This window comes from Oryx dammah, unplaced genomic scaffold (assembly GCF_014754425.2).
Source record: "Oryx dammah isolate SB20612 unplaced genomic scaffold, SCBI_Odam_1.1 HiC_scaffold_1, whole genome shotgun sequence".
Lineage (NCBI taxonomy): Eukaryota > Metazoa > Chordata > Mammalia > Artiodactyla > Bovidae > Oryx > Oryx dammah.
The window spans coordinates 100,230,358-100,246,000 of NW_024070185.1; the positions used below are offsets into that span (position 1 = coordinate 100,230,358).

The following is a 15,643-nucleotide window of genomic DNA, read 5'->3' on the forward strand; positions in this document are numbered from 1 at the left end:
CATGTTGATTCAAAAAATTAAAAAAGGGATGCCAAGAGAGAATGTTTTATGAAAGGTTAAAAGAGAAAGAGGGGCTGTTTCAGGCCCCGACCCACTGAAGTCTGGTACTGGATCCTTCCAGAGACTGTTGGAAGTGGGTAGCACCATCGTGGGTGGAGGCGTGTGGTGCAGATGTGGATGGAGCAGAAGGCAATATGTGCGCTTCTCAGGGTGAGCGTGGGTGAGGAGGGGAGGGAGCGGGTGAGGAGCCTCTCAAAGGCGGTGGATCTTTACAAATTCTTAGAACCACCAGAATGGTGAACATTCTGGAATGAAGGGGATGTGGCAGTGAGTAGCAAGAACTTCAGTTCTGAAACAGCAGCTAGAAACATGGGGACTTCTGAATATGAAGCTTCCATAGGCCTGAGAGTTCTGCAGGAGTTATCTGTTATTTCCAGATATGTCTGGTGAGTGAGGAGAGGCGCGCCTGATGACTCCCAGTTCTCTCCACAGGAGCCATGACCTCAGCCTGGTTTAGGAAGCCAGAGTAATCCACCACAGCAGGGCAGGGCTGTACCTCCATTGTTTAATTCCTACAACAGCCTTCTATCAGTGCGGTTCCCACCTTACAGATGAGCAGCCAGGGCTCAGGGGACTTATGTGACCCACCCACAAAAGCTCACACATGGTGGAGCCGGAATTGGACCCCCGATATGTCTGGTTCCCAAGTTGGAGCCCTTTATCCCCACTGCGAGGGCTCCCAGCAACCTTTGCTTCATTGAGGGGGAGGCTTCCTGCCTTTGGAAGATGTGTGGCTGATGCTGGAGGGACTGGCGGGGAGAATCTGGGCCTGTCCCATTCAGCCATCGTGCATGTGAGCCCAGGGCTCCTCTCTCCTCAGTGTCTGCTCCCCACACATCTTGGGTGCTCACTTTTCCCTCCTCACCAGCCATTCTCTGAAGTTTGCTTCTTTTTATCTGCCTTTTTTTTTTTTTAAGCATTCTTACTGAATATTTGCCAAATTCAGTAGCGTCTTCTCAAACTTCACCCTGCCTCAGTGTTTTCTCAACTTCTCTTCCATCTCACAGGTCACATGAAAATATTTGTATGGAACATTGGGATTGAAGACCAGGTTGCTTGAAACTGGAGGTGGTCAGCTCTGACTTCCTCCGGGGCTTGGGGGGACCAGTATGGCTGTCATTCACACAGCACCAGTTAGGAAGCTCTGCCTGTTTTTCAGTTAGCAGCATGCGACTGAGAAGACACCTGTCTCGAATTGACTCTTCCTTGGTCCTGGCACCTGTCCCCCAGCAGCCAGGAGTCCCCTCTCCCCCAGTACTGGGGTCATGTCTGCCTTATGTAATCTTTGAGGACTTTATTAACCTACTGTCATCATGGGAACAGATAATATGATGTCTCCAGCCTACCTCTGAGGAGGACACTTAGAGATTTCTATGTAGGGCTGAGCAATACCTGTTTCATGGACAGAGCTCAGTGATACATTTCTCAGTGAATGCTGAGTGAACTCACATTCCCGCCTTGCTCTCTAACACAGATATATGCTTTATCTCATCCTGTGTTACCCTTCCCCCTTCACTCCGTAACTCATATCCTGTAATGGAACTTCTCATGAGAGTTAGGGGAACCAACATGGAGAATGCAGCCTTGTCCTCTCTTCAGAAATTTTGGTCTCACGAGGTCTTGTCTGGGGCTTCCCAGGTGGCTCAGTGGTGAAGAGCCTGCCAGTGCAGGAGGCAGGGGAGACGCAGGTTTGATCCCTGGGTTGGGACGATTCCCTAGGGAAGGAAATAGCAACCCTCTCCAGTATTCTTGCCAGGATAACCCCATAAGCAGAGGAGCCTGGCGGAATACAATCCACGGAGTCATAAAAGAATTGTACCTGACTTAGCAACTAAATAACAGCGAAGTCTTATCTGGAGACTTTCTTTGTCCTTCTTGGTGGGTTGTGAACAGCAGCACCCAACCATTAGCACTGGATATTTCCATCTCTAACCCCTCCAGACAATACCTCTAAGAGTACCTCAGTCAAAAAATCAGAACACTAAGATAAGAGGGAATGCTGGTTGCTGCTCCTGGGTAAATTGAGACATCATCCAGAAAGAAGCAAAGATGAGAGGAACGCAGGCCTGGGTGGCCCTCCTCTCCATAAGGTTGGGCAGTTCAGTAGCTGGTTACTTCAGAGTCACTCAAGATTGCTGTTATTCTCTTCTTTTTAACTCGCACTCCCCCCACCTCCTCCATCCTTGTGCTTCTGTGGCTCTGCTCTCTCTTACTTGTTTCCTGCTTCTGTGTCCAGGCTTCTTAATAACTTTTGCCCACTCCTCGAGTAACCCTGCACATGTGGGTCCTTCCATGAGTTCTGCTCTCTGTTCTCTGCCAGCTGGGGTTCTCTCTCTCTCTCTCTGTCTTTGGGGGTCTGTGGCCTGTGAGCCATTCCTGAGGTGGCTCCAGGGGTGGTCTCACCTCTCCTCACTTGTCTATCCCCTGGAGTCACAGGTCCCCACTTCCACCATCTTTTTTTTTAATACTCGTTTGGCTGGGTCTTAGTTGTAGCACGTGGGATCTCTGCCAGGTCATGTGGGATGCTTTCTTGCAGTACATGGGCTCTCTAGTTGTGGGGTGCAGGCTTAGTTGCTCCTCAGCATGTAGGATCTTAGTTCCTAGACCAGGGGTTGAACCCACGTCCTGCGTTGCAAGGTGAACTCCCCACTGCAACACTGGGGAAGTCCCTCCATCTTCTGTTAGGTGTTGCCTCAGTGGTATTCCTCCTCTCTCCCGCATCCACGTTGTCCTCAGTCTCCAGCTCCTCCTCACAGTGTGCGAGTCACAGGCTCTGAGTGAAGTGAAAGTACGTGAGCCATCTCCCCTCCATGTCCAACCATGTTTGTTTTCTTTCCACCTAGACTCTGGGTGACTTGAGACAAGATCTGCCTGCTGAGACCTAAGCACTTTCATGTCCCCTCTGTGCCCCGTGTGGAATATGTTGGGAGAATGATAAGCTAAAAACATTTCCCACACTGAGGCTCGGGCAGCCATACAATCCAGAGTTTCCATCCCCAGACCAGACCCAGGAATCTTTCCTAGGCGAGCACTCCCTGGAATCAGAGAGCCTACCCGCCTCTTCTCACTGTGTCTAGGAAGTCTTCCTTTCAGAGCTTGGCTTTCCTCCTTGCTGCAGCAGTTTTGTTAAGCAAACAGGATGTTGTTTCTGGACACTTTTCCCCAGATGCTATGATTAGCAGTGGTCGCAAGAAAAATAAGGGAAATGGACTGTGCCTCCTGGGAGGGCGGGGAGGCCAGGCCTAGTTTGCTGGGTGGAGGCTGGTTCCCAGGATGTTTGCCAGGGATGCTCTGCAGACTTTGCAGACGCAAAGTCAGGCAGTATTGTTTTTACTTCACTTTCCCCCAAGGTGGCCAACAGTAACAGGTGAATCAGCAGGGAAAGGCAAAAGTGACTTCAGTTCTGGCATCAGAAGATAAAAATCGAGTCCTTTTTAAAATTTCCTCCAGGACTATAAGTGCTTTAGAGGACACTCACCCTGGCCCTTAAAAGTTCCTTGCTTGTTTTATTTTGTTTTGCTGAGTAACTTGCAGGATCTTAGTTCTCCAATCAGGAATTGAATCTGAGCCCACAGCAGTGAAAGCACGGACCATCAGTGCCCTAATCACTGGACCATCAGGGAATCCCCCAAATTTCTTTTTTTTTCAGTTGCCTAGGATACCTTTCTATATCTTCTTCTCTCACTCATCCTCGTCTCTCCCAGGATAGTTTCCATGCCAGGCAGCACTTGAATTCCCTCGCCTGGGTGGCTCCCCTTCCCCTGCTCTTGTATACTTCAGCCACGGCCAAGTGGTCTGGTTGGCAGATGGCCAAGTGCCCTCAGCACTTTAGAAACCCTGAAGGAGTCAACTTCCCTAGGCTTGGCCTTGTTTCTAGGCTCCTTGCCCATAATGTCTGGGTATAAAACGTCCCTGGTTGGTAGAGATTGACCTTGATGGTTAAATTTGGGATCAGAGGCCCCAGCACCCAAATATACAAGGCCTCACTTGTTTTGGGAAAGCATTTGGTAGGTGACTGTGTGACCCAGCTTTGGGCAGGTTGCCTCCCTGCCCCGAACCCCCTGGCCACCATCAAAGTCCAGTGGAGTCTCTTGAGTTAGGAGAGAAGCCAGCTTTATGTTTTGGGTCCCAGGGTTACCATTTCCCATTACTTTCTTATAATATTGGGTGTTTTCTTTCCAACTATATTGGAACTATACTATCCAGCTATCTACACCCAACAATACTGGGTGTAGAGTGGGTGAAACTCACCAAAGCAAAGTGAAAGTTGTGAAATTCAGGCAACCTAGTTCTATTTTGAGAAAGTCTTCCAAACTTCCTTAAGGAAAACTAGAACTAGCCTGCTGTATATTTCTTCTTTGAATTTCATGGTTTATGGCCTGCATAAACAACTTGCCTTCCATTTTCCCCAGAACTACCCAGTTTTGACTCTCTATTTTTGATTATCTGCTATCTGAGAATGCATGGATAAGTCTCCAGCTGATTTGTAAAGTGGGCCAATTGTCTTCTTATTGCAGTGAATTATCTGGTTAATGAGAAACGTCACAGGTAATGGGACAGTTCATGTGATGTGAAAACACTGATTTTCTGCTTTCAGTATGGAGCATGGGAGGATAGCAGGGCAGTGCCAAACACTCACAAAACCTACATACACTTTCACTTACCAATGGGTAACTCCTAAAAGGAACCAAAGACAGATGACTCTGAATCACAGCGTTTCTTCTTCCTGTTTGTAAACAGGCAGGTGTTTCCCCCATGAGTCACTGTTTAGCTTGGATGGGTTTGAAAATTTGGGTCAGGGATGGCACTTTTCAGAATTCCTTCTTTCACTTGGAAACTCAAGGCTATGCCTTCACCTCCAGAGGAGGGAATGTGTTCGTGGCATTATAAGGCAGTAATCTGGCCTCTCACAAACATGAACCCAGGGCATGAGGTCCTTGTTATACATACAGAGCTCTCATGTACGCATTCCCCTCCCAGGTCCCAGCGGATGTGGAGAAATGTCAGGATCGGATGGAGTGTTTCAATGCTGATCTGAAAGCCGACATGGAGAGGTGGCAGAACAACAAGAGACAGGACTTTCGGCAGCTGCTCATGGGAATGGCCGACAAGAACATCCAGTATTACGAGAAGGTAATGAGCTGGTGATGAGACGACAGTCCTCCCTTTAATAGCCAGAGCCTCTGGTCAGGGCCTGCCAGAAGTCCGGAAGGATCCTGCCAGGCCCATCTCCTTCCCTTAATTTGCGTGTTTAGTCTTAGTGAACCCCGTGTGTCCTCACCCTACTCTGCTAGATGTGGTGCTGAGTTTGGAACTGGGGGCCCCTCAGGTGCCCACAGGGGTTTCACTTGCACCCCCTGCTGATGAAACTGGTTTTACCCTCCAAGCCCTCTAGTTCTTCTAGCAGCTGCTTGCCAGTCAGGCCTGTAGCACATGGATACCCCCAGTTGATGGAGGCTCTGGGGCCCTGTCAGGCTGTTCTGGTTCTGCACCCAAGGGTTCTTTGCATTTATTCTTCTGTGGATCCCTTTGGTCATCTGGTAAAGAGACTCCTTATTAGAACACTATGTGTTTTTTAAAATAGACTTTAAAATACTGTTTTTAAATACCTAATACAAAAGGATATAGGATTACAAAGGAAAACTGTTAACACTAAAAAACAATTTTTTTTCATGAGTCCCTTGATCTGTGGACTTCATGTTAAGCACCCCCAACACACACACACATGCACGCACGCACACAGGCTCAACTGTCATGAAGCTGCAGCTGAATATCCTCAGTCAAGGTTTGCCCCTAGCACATCCAACTCTAGAGCATGGTTGCTAATGAATCCTAATATTTCTTAAAAGCTTAATGAAGATGAAGACTGGCCCAATCATAATTCAACAAGTAACCTGTAGACTTGAAATCAAGCTGGACAACCGTTAACTCAGCTACTCCCACCACAATTCTAGAAACATGTCCTCGGCCCAAACTGGAAGAATCCATCTCCTTCAAAAACATTGAAGCTCTGGCTGCTGCTCAGAGGCAGCGTGTCTGCGCCTTAGTTTGGAGGAGGGTTAAGAGAAAGAGTCACGGAATGGCCCTTGCCTGCCAGGTCGAGGATAGACTGCTTCGGAGAGGGGGAGGGGCCGTCCTCCTGTCCTCGTTACCTTTCTTCCGGACGCTCACTGTGTGTCTGAGTTGACGTTGGGCTGGATGCTTTGCATATGTCGGCTTGCTAAATTTAAACTTAACCTTGACCATAACACTGTGACGTGGGTTTTAGAGGCCCTCAATTTAAAGCTGAAGACGTGGAAGCTCAGCAAGGTTTTAAAACTCTGCCCAAGGTCACACAACTTGTGTATGACTGAACTAGGGTCAGAGTTGGCTCCACTGGGTCCACAGCCCTGAGGATTCCCATGCATTATCAGTGAGGGGGACAGTCCTGCCTGCCCACAGGTGGAAAGATCATTCCAGGTGAAGTCAAGGCTTCATTCCTCTGCTGACTGGGCCATTAGGCAGGGTGCCTCTCTCTGCCTTTGTTTCTTCATCTGTAAAATGGGAGTGATCCTTCTCCACTGAATGATGGTGAAGAAACACTGAAATGATGCCGGAGCATCTGGAATGTGCCTGGCGTGTGGTTGATGCACAGTGAATGGGGCTTCCATCCCTCCCTCCCTCCCACCCTCACTGTCCCCCACCTTCCCACTGCACCAGGGCCAGCTCAGCTGATGTCCCCTCCTCTTCTTGGTGATTAATTCCAGTGTTCCCAGGGCTCAGATCTCAAACCCAGGGCCTTTATCTGTGTCCTCCCACTATACCGCAAACAGGGCCCCTGCCCTGGGGCCTCGTCTTGGCAGATGCTTTCTGTGTACTATCTGTGTACCTGGTTCCTTGTACACATCGATACACAGAGCAGCCGGACTCCTGCCATTCAGTTCAGTTCAGTTGCTCAGTCGCGTCTGACTCTTTGTGACCCCATGAACCGCAGCACGCCAGGCCTCCCTGTCCATCACCAACTCCCAGAGTTCACTCAAACTCACGTCCATCGAGTCGGTGATGCCATCCAGCCATCTCATCCTCTGTCGTCCCCTTCTCCTCCTGCCCACAATCCCTCCCAGCATCAGAGTATATTCCAATGAGTCAACTCTTCACATGAGGTGGCCAGAGTGTTGGAGTTTCAGCTTTAGCCATCAATCCTTCCAATAAGGACCCCTTGTCTAGTGGTGAGTGAAAGCAAAAGTCACGTTCTACTCTTTGCAACCCTATGGACCGTACAGTCCATGGACTTCTCTAGGCAAGAGTACTGGAGTGGGTAGCCTTTCCCTTCTCCAGAGGATCTTCCCAACCCAGGAATCAAACCCAGGTCTCCCACATTGCAAGTGGATTCTTTACCAGCTGAGCCACAAGGGAAGCCCAAGAATACTCAAGTGTGTAGCCTATCCCTTCTCCAGCAGATTTTCCCAACCCAGGAATTGAACTGGGGTCTCCTGCATTGTAGGCAGATTCTTTACCAATTGAGCTATCAGGAAAGCCCCTGTCTAGTGGAGGAGACACGTTAATCCAAGAATCCCACCTCTTCAGAGAGATGCAGGCCCTCCAGGAAAAGAACAGAAAGCTGGGAGAAAAGTTGAGGGAGGCGTCATTCAGATCAGGATGGAAGGAGCAAGCAGAGTGGGCAGGAAAGGCCAGTCTGAGGACACAACTTTTAACCTGAGTCACAGAGACAAAGAACAAGTATTCCAGGCAAAGGAAGCAACATATGTAAGGGTCCTGGGGTGGGAAAAAGCTTGAGCATTTGGCCAGTATTTCACTTGGTAAAGAAGGCTCATATTTAGTTGGTTCATTTGTATTGTTTGAATTTTTTTCACAGTGAAAATGTTTCCATGTAATAGTTGTATAATAAAATATATCTTTAAAATGCTAAAAAGGGAAGAAAGCAAGCAGGCAAGCTGGTATGGCCTTGGTCCCCATCACTGACACAGAACCTTCCAGATGAGAGATGATGGCAGAGGTAGAGAGCGGGACCCAGGATGCCACGGACCCCGCTCTGGGTCTCTCTCTGACAGCAAGTTCCTTGAGGCTCCCCAGGCTTCCTTCTGTAGGGTAGGGTCTGAGTCCAGCTTCTTCTCCAACTTCAGAGTCACCAAGGAAGGAAGCGGTGAGCCATTCACCACTCCCTTCCCCCGGCTTGACTTGGGGATGTGTGTCTCCTTGGAGATGTGTGTCTCCTCCTCCCCAGTGACTCAGCTCTGAAGTCCTGCTTCACCCCGGTGCTGCCTCTCAGGAAGGCCTTGTGTAGTTCTCCACCTCAGATCCGAGGTGGCTGAACGAGAGCGCCCCAAGTCACACGTCTGGCCCATTCCAAGATGGTTTCTACCTCCCACCCACACATGGAGCAGTGTCTCCACCGCAGATAGGAACCTGGGGCCTCACCAAGGGTTTGCAGCCTGCCTCTCTCTTCTGCTTTTGAAAGGGAGGGGATTTCTTTCAGTGAATACCTTTCCCACTCACTGGGATGAGCTTTACAGATACTTCACTTAGGCTTCGTAGAGACATTGCTGTCTTTCATAGAGATGGGGGAAAGGGATGTAGTCAAATCAAACACCTGTTGCCTCCCTTCTTTCTACTAGCTCTGAATAACCCATGTAGGGCGCCATTAGACAAAGGTGACCCAGCAGGATTGGCTGTGGGAGGGTAGCTCACAGCTGACCCTGAAATCTGCATCTCCACGCTGACGCACTGTGCGTGTGTTGTCATTCCAGTGCCTCATGGCGTGGGAGTCGATCATCCCACTACTGCAGGAGAAGCAAGAGGCCAAGTAAGCTCCTCCTCGGGACTGAGACTCTCCTACCTACGCAGGGCCTGGCAGCCACCCCGGAACGTCCCTGCGGTGCCGGACACGCGGCACCGAGAAAACAGCCGCAGCAGCATCTCTCCTCGGTGTACTCCTTTCCCTCCCCCGCCCCCACCTCTGTCAACAGTTGTTTTCCATGAGTATTTATTCCTTGGTGGAGTCCGTAAAGGGCTGTCGTCATCTCTCAGAGGAAGAAGCGTGCCTCCATGGTGTGAAGGAACCTGCTCGGTGGGACACTACGAAGATTTGAAACTGAGGGGCACGTCAGCCCTCAGCTGACATTCTGACATCTCATTACAGTCCCCTCTCTGGGGCCAGCAGAGTTGCCTGCTGAGGAGGAGAGCCGGGTCCTGCTCCGCAAGGCCCTGGGGAAGGCATAAGCAGGAGGCGGCGCTTGCTTTCTGTGGACGCCTGGCCGCTCTGACATCGGCCTCCACGGGCCTTGACTCGTCTCGGCCTGGAAGGTGGTGTCGGCGCCTCCAGGAAAAGCCCTTAATGTACAGTGGTCTGTGTGGCTCTGAGTGTGGCCTGCTGCCTGCCCGTCACGAGTGACACCTGCGTTAGGGTTTCCAGTTCATGTGGGACCGCTTAAATCGGTGTCTTGGTGCATCCATGCTAGAGCCAGCCAGCCAGCGTCCTTGTCCTTATGCCGATGCCTTGGGAAGTGGAGGGAGCAGTGTTCCCCAAACTCATTTTCAGACACTAAAATGTAGTAGATTGGGAACTGTTTTATGTAAAATGAAAAAAAAGGGTGCATTTTTCTCTGTGACGTTCTTCACCGTTCTTTTGCTTGTTAAATGTCATCAGGGTAGAGAGACAGGCCTGAGAGGGGTCATCTGTTGTCTTGAAGTCGGAATAACTCTGAGTTGTTGAGAGTTGCTGAGGTCAGCAGTCGTATACCAAGCCCCACCTCCCGCGTCCACTTTGTGCAATTTGCCTTTACCTCACCAAAAATTGCTAGTTTAATGTTTCCTCCTCTGTCCACTGAACGTTTGGGCAAGCTTTGGGGGAGAGGCTGGCGTGCTCTTAGGATACAGTGAAGGTTTGTAAACTCTAGTGTGAATGAATGCTCCTCATGAAGTGCTTTAACTTTGCTGTTTCCTAGTCAGAAAGAAGAGCCTGCATCCAGATGGGCCTCGAAGATGACATGTGTGACAGCAAACTCTTTGCTTCTAGTTAAGCTCACATCTCCTCCTGGCTCCATTTGAAGCCTTCATTTCAGACTCTTAACAGGTTTCCTTTTCAAGTGTGTCAACACAAAATAGACAAAAAGGATCTCTTCCTCCAGCTTATTATCTTTCCCCTCTTGAAGTGAAACTACCTGTGTGATGTTTGTGTTCTTTTGTCTGTGGCTCATCTCTATAAAATTACAAATCTGAGCCTCAAATAAGCGGTAGTATTATTATTATTTTTAATGAAACAGCTGTGCTGAGACCCTGCTGTGTTTGCAAGTGAACCTGCAAATACTGGTCAGCATGCAACCTCCTGAGGTCACTACATCCTGTTTCTAGCTGCAGAATTGATCTTGGGGTAGCCATGGCTGTGATGCTGGTGGGGCAGCCATCAGACAGCCCTGAAGAGTTTGGTTTTGTTTTCATCATGTTTGAAAAAGTCATGGTTTAAGGGATAATTTGTGTGTCAGTTGGTACTTTCGTGTACTGTTAGACCCCATTCATGCCATTTTAAAATCCTCTGATGTGAATCTTCCGTTTGGTACAGTTAGAGATGATTCAGTGGAGAAAAAGGGTAAGAAGAGTTCACTGACCCCGAGTGGTGAGTCAGTGTTTCACTCTACCTCTAAACCATCCTGTTGGTGTGGCTGTGGTGGTGCGGGTCCAGCGTGACAGCTTGCTGGTAGAATCGGGGCGTGTATCTGATAGCGGGTTGATGGCCTTCTGTGGATATTTGGCAGAAGACACTAGACTGTCCCAGAAGTGAACAAACGTGCGAAGTCTTGCCTGGTGGAACGTATGCTTTAAAAATGTCTGGCGTGACTAATGCTTGGGAAGAACCACGGAAGGAGTTACAGAAAGACTAGAGTCTAGTCTGCTGCTACTGGCCAGAGCCCAGGGACGTTCCCGTGGGAGGTCAGTTGGGCAAGAAGGCAGCCCTTCAGAAGAAACCCATCAGGTTCCTTGCTGGGACGTATGGAGATAAGTGGGGTACACAGTCATCCTCTTACATGATTGGAGGCAGAAGACTGGTTCTGAAGCATTGCAGGCATCTTGGGCTTCTGTCTTTCTCTGTTTGTGTGGTCCCTCAGTGAAGTGCCTGTACTTTTAAGCCTCCAGGGAGAGCTGGAATGAGGCAAACCAACCTCCAGCGTGCCACTGTTAGCAGAGCTTGGAGGACCAGGGTACCTTGCAGCCTTCCTTGAAGGAGTGGTTGTTCCAGAAAATGAACCTTTGTCCCTTATTTCTGGCTGGCATCTGATGAGGTGAGGAGGCTGGCCCAGAAGGCAAGGGATAATAGGCAGTGGTGGAGGCTCTCCAGCCCTTCACATCCCCAAGGGCCCCACCACAGAAGGTCTGCAGCCTCAAGCATTCACCTCTTTATCTCCATCATCACAAAGGTGATTCCGCATGGGAACCATAACCCAGAGACCTCTATGCCAAAGACTGCCTCCTGGTTCATCACCCCATCCTTCATGGCTCCACAAAGTCGTGAATCACCAACTCCTCTCTTGTGTTTATTTTCTGGGAGAGGTTTGCTTCAGGCTGTGTCTTAACCTTAGACACATGTGGACAGGTTGAAACTTGAGTACATGGCTGTGGAGTGGAAAGTCATCCCTGTTGACTGTCCCTGGGCTGGGGAAGTGGAAGGTTCCATTCACCTGGGTTAGAAGTCCAGGCTAGGGCAGAAGAAAGAGCTTGTAGAAACTGAGCGATTTTAGAGATGCAGATGAGGTTGAAGAGAGCAGTGGTGATTTATAGCATTTTAGGGACACTGCTCGTCCTTACCCCGTGCTGGATTGCCAAGAAGGCTGTCAGCTACTGTGCTCAAAGCAAAGAACCTGCTCCTGCTCAGGCCAGGTTCGGGGTTGGGTTTTATCCTTTATTAAGACTTAACAATGATTCCTCAGATAAGTGTGATTGTGGACGTGACTGGCTTGTATTTCACTGTGCTGCTCATTGAACCCACCACACACCTTTCTTTAGCTGAAATAACAAAACCCAGCACACCTCTAGGGATGGTGGTGAATGTAACCTAAGTATGTCTTCATGCCAAATTTCAGCCACACCCAGAGGGTGTCTTACGTGTTGTTGACTTGAATGTGTTTTCTCAGTCGCCATCCACAATGGGGGAAATTAAAAGGCACACGTGGCCCTCATTGCTTGCGAGGCTGCCATTTTTGTTGGGACGCCAGGCAGTTCAGTCTAGAGAAGGGAACCTGCCATGTGGCTGTCTGCACGTGGACTTGCTTTTGGGACAGTATCAGCCCAAGAAGCACTCGGAGTTTGTATGACTTGGCCCTGCCATTGACAGCATTCGAGTTGCAGGCACTTGATTCTGTTTCAACACTATTCACTGAGTCTCATGAGAGTCCTTCTCTGCCCTGTGTCCTGAGCAGATGAGAGTATAGGGAGAGCAAAGTCTAGACTAGCCCATCTTCTGAGCAGAAACAGCCCTTTAGAGCAGCCAGGGTGGAGCCTATTTTCAAGCCATCCCGAGACCCAAACAGATAAGGCCAGTGTAGGTCTGTGTGTGGTCAGGGTAGGGCACGCCAGTGCTGATCCCTGCCTTCTCACTCATGGCCTGATGGTCTCATCATCAGGCTGGAGTAACACGAAATTATGTTGGGGTTTGGGTTCTGCCTTCTCCCTTCCCAGAGTCCCCAAGGGGCCACCAGCTGGAGCATGCCCGCGCACCCACTCACTCACTGTGGTCTCTCTTCTGACAACGTTTCCCTCAAATTTGCCTGCCACCCTCTGGGCCAGACCTACAGATGGAGCTGGGTGTGTTGGAGTTGTTCACCTCCTTGCAGTTTTGAATTCAGTGAATTTAAGAAACCTGATTTTTTCACCAGCCCACCCAGTAGGTGGCCAGCTTTTTAGGTTGAGGGTACCTGGTCTCCCCATGTTGCACAGATCAGAGCAGGCGCAGGGTTGTGTGTGTTAGAAAAGCTTTGGGGGAGGGGTGTTAAAGGGGGTGTGACTGTTCTCTCAGTCATATGAGTTTGAAATGTTCTCTGGGTATGACTGTCTAACCCTTTCTGTGTGGCCAAAAAAAAAATGTTATCCAGGTAGTTTTTACTACCATAGATAGCCTGTAAATAAGTACTTGGAAAAAATAACTCTAACAAACCAGTAAGATATTTGTTTCATTCGTAAACATTGTGTATTTAGCACTTGAAAAATCAACAAATCCAGACTTTTGGACATGCCACAGACTGTTAAAAGCCTAACAGTACTTTTTGAGAATTTGTCAACACCTACTAATATGCCTTATTCTTCGACTACTGTTGTTTAGATTCTGGTTAGGAAAGAGTTTTTAGAGATGTAATCAGTTGTTCAGTTTAAACACTTGAGGCCTAACCTAGCCAGTCTTCATTCCTCTTAAAGAAACAAGCCAGAAAGTGAGGTTCATAATTAGGGCTGCCTTTTGGGAAGAGAAAGCTAAGTACTGCTATTGCCAAATGATATTTTTTGATAATGTCAGGAAATACAGGGACCACAAAACCTTTTTCTTCGTTGTTGTTTTCAAGTGTGAAAGACGCATTTCGTGCCTTTTGGCACATATTTTATTGTAGAGGAGATTATGGTATCAGCATCGACAAATCACAGATACAAAGAACTCTATAGATGATGACATATTAAAGGTTTACCCCGCTTCTGTAGAAGAGCTTTTTAAAAGATACTGTGGGGGCCTAGAGGCAGCATATTTTACATAGAAATTCTCCACAGGTTGAAATGCCAAAAAACAACGAACACACGGTGTTGACTCACAGAATTTGGTCCTTTGTCACAGAGTTTTCACTATTAATAAAAGCCAGTGATTGGGTATTGCACAGCGCACCTCTCCAGGCAGCGCAGCCCTCTCACCAGGTGATTCTGGGCTCCCTGGAGGCCGGGTGTGAGCAGGCAGCCCCTGCCAACACGGCTGTGTGACAGGCTGGCTCACACTCTCAGACCATCCCTCCAGTCACAGGTGCTGCTGGAAGGAGGGGAGGGGAATCGCTTTTCCCCCAGTGGGGAAGTGAGGAGGAGACAGTACACTGCAAGCAAAAACGTGACCCAGTGGGACAGAGTGAGGCCTGAGTCAGCTGGGCCCTTGTCGAGTAACAAACCAGCATCTCCGAGCAGTCAGCGCCATTGCCCTGGGCACCCCCGCGGTTTGGTCCCGTCTTGTAGCGCCCTGTCCTCCGTCCCTGTGTGCCTGTTCCCTGATGTCCGTGTGTCGGGAATGTGTTCAGACATGAGCTACATCTGATATATTCCCATGAAATAAACTGCCAGCAAACTTTCTAACTTTTAACTCTTGGGGGCAGGGGGAGAAAAAAACCAAACCTTTTTGCTTAGGTCATGTCCAAATTATCGACTGTTTATTATTTGAGAAATCATTCTTTACATTTAGAATTTTAAAAGAAAATCCTTGAGGTATTGATGAAGTCCTCTGTGTAAATGTGTTCTCCTCTGTCCTTGCTGGCATTAAGCCAAATCAAAAGCTGTGAAAAAAAAAAAGAAATGTGCTTGAGAATGTGTGTTGTAGATGAGAAAGTGATTTACAGATCAAAGTCCTTGTTTCATGAAGCTACCAAACTTTAAAAAGAATGTCACTTTTCTTTTTTAAATTACGGAACCCAGAGATTATTAAAAAAAAAAAATTCTTGTTGCATTTTTGATGCTGGCATGAGATTTTTGTCCACTTTTTTTTCATATCTGTGTAAAAAAAAATTCTGTCCATTGTTTACTATGGGATTAGTATTACATTTCAAGGTAAAACAAATGAATTTGTATTGCTTGATAAAAACTATTAGCTTGTAAATTTTAAAAAGGTTTCTTTACCTCAATTAACTTAAAGTAATGGACCAATAAACCTATAAAAGATGCTTTCTTTACCTTGAGTCATGTTCCGTTTGTACAGCTTTATAGTACAGAATATGCATGACTCTTAATCCTATTTTCTCGTTTTCTCTAAGGAGGTATCTGTTTATAGGCAAGAATCAGGATATGCAAAGCAACAGGAAAAAAATACCAACTGTTGTATTCTTCATTTCTTATCCTCAATTTACCCTTTCCTACATCTTACAAGATGGTACTGATCTGAGAAGATGAAGAAACCACCTACTGTCCATCTGTAACTGTGATTGGCAGGAAGGCTGGCAGCGGCCTAGGTAACTACATGAAGGATTTCTTCCCACTTTATCCCGTAGCAAAGCACAGTGTCATATTCTGAGTCAGAGCCAGTCATTGCCTATTTTTTTTATTGCTATTTTTTTAAAAATCTGTAAAGAAAGGAGAAATATCTGTGGTTCTTTAGCACATCTGAGTGTGTTGTAAATCAGAGACCACAGTGCTCAGTTAAGCTTACCTCATGATGGCCGTGCACTGGAACTAGACTTCTGCTGGTGCTAAACTTGGCTTTTTGATAGTAGACATCATTAATATAAGACTTCAGTCACACAAAATGAGGCAGGAAGGTGTGGGGTAAGAGATTTGAGATCAAGTCTTAGCTTTTCCACTTACTAGTGCTGTAGCTTTGGGCAAGTGCCATCTCTCTGAAATTCAGCATTACTATCTTTGA

The 15,643-nt window shown here is 48.0% G+C and overlaps 1 protein-coding gene across 1 annotated transcript in view; it reads left to right on the forward strand.

The window, feature by feature from the left end:
• The window catches only part of SNX30 (sorting nexin family member 30), a 108,656-nt gene extending 93,708 nt beyond the window's left edge, over positions 1-14,948 (forward strand). The window contains exons 8-9 of the mRNA XM_040239402.1: positions 5,041-5,193; positions 8,808-14,948. Of these exons, the coding sequence (XP_040095336.1) occupies positions 5,041-5,193; positions 8,808-8,867 (213 nt within the window). The 3' untranslated portion in view covers positions 8,868-14,948. The remainder of the gene's footprint in view (positions 1-5,040; positions 5,194-8,807) is intronic.
• The last annotated feature ends 695 nt before the right edge of the window (positions 14,949-15,643 follow it).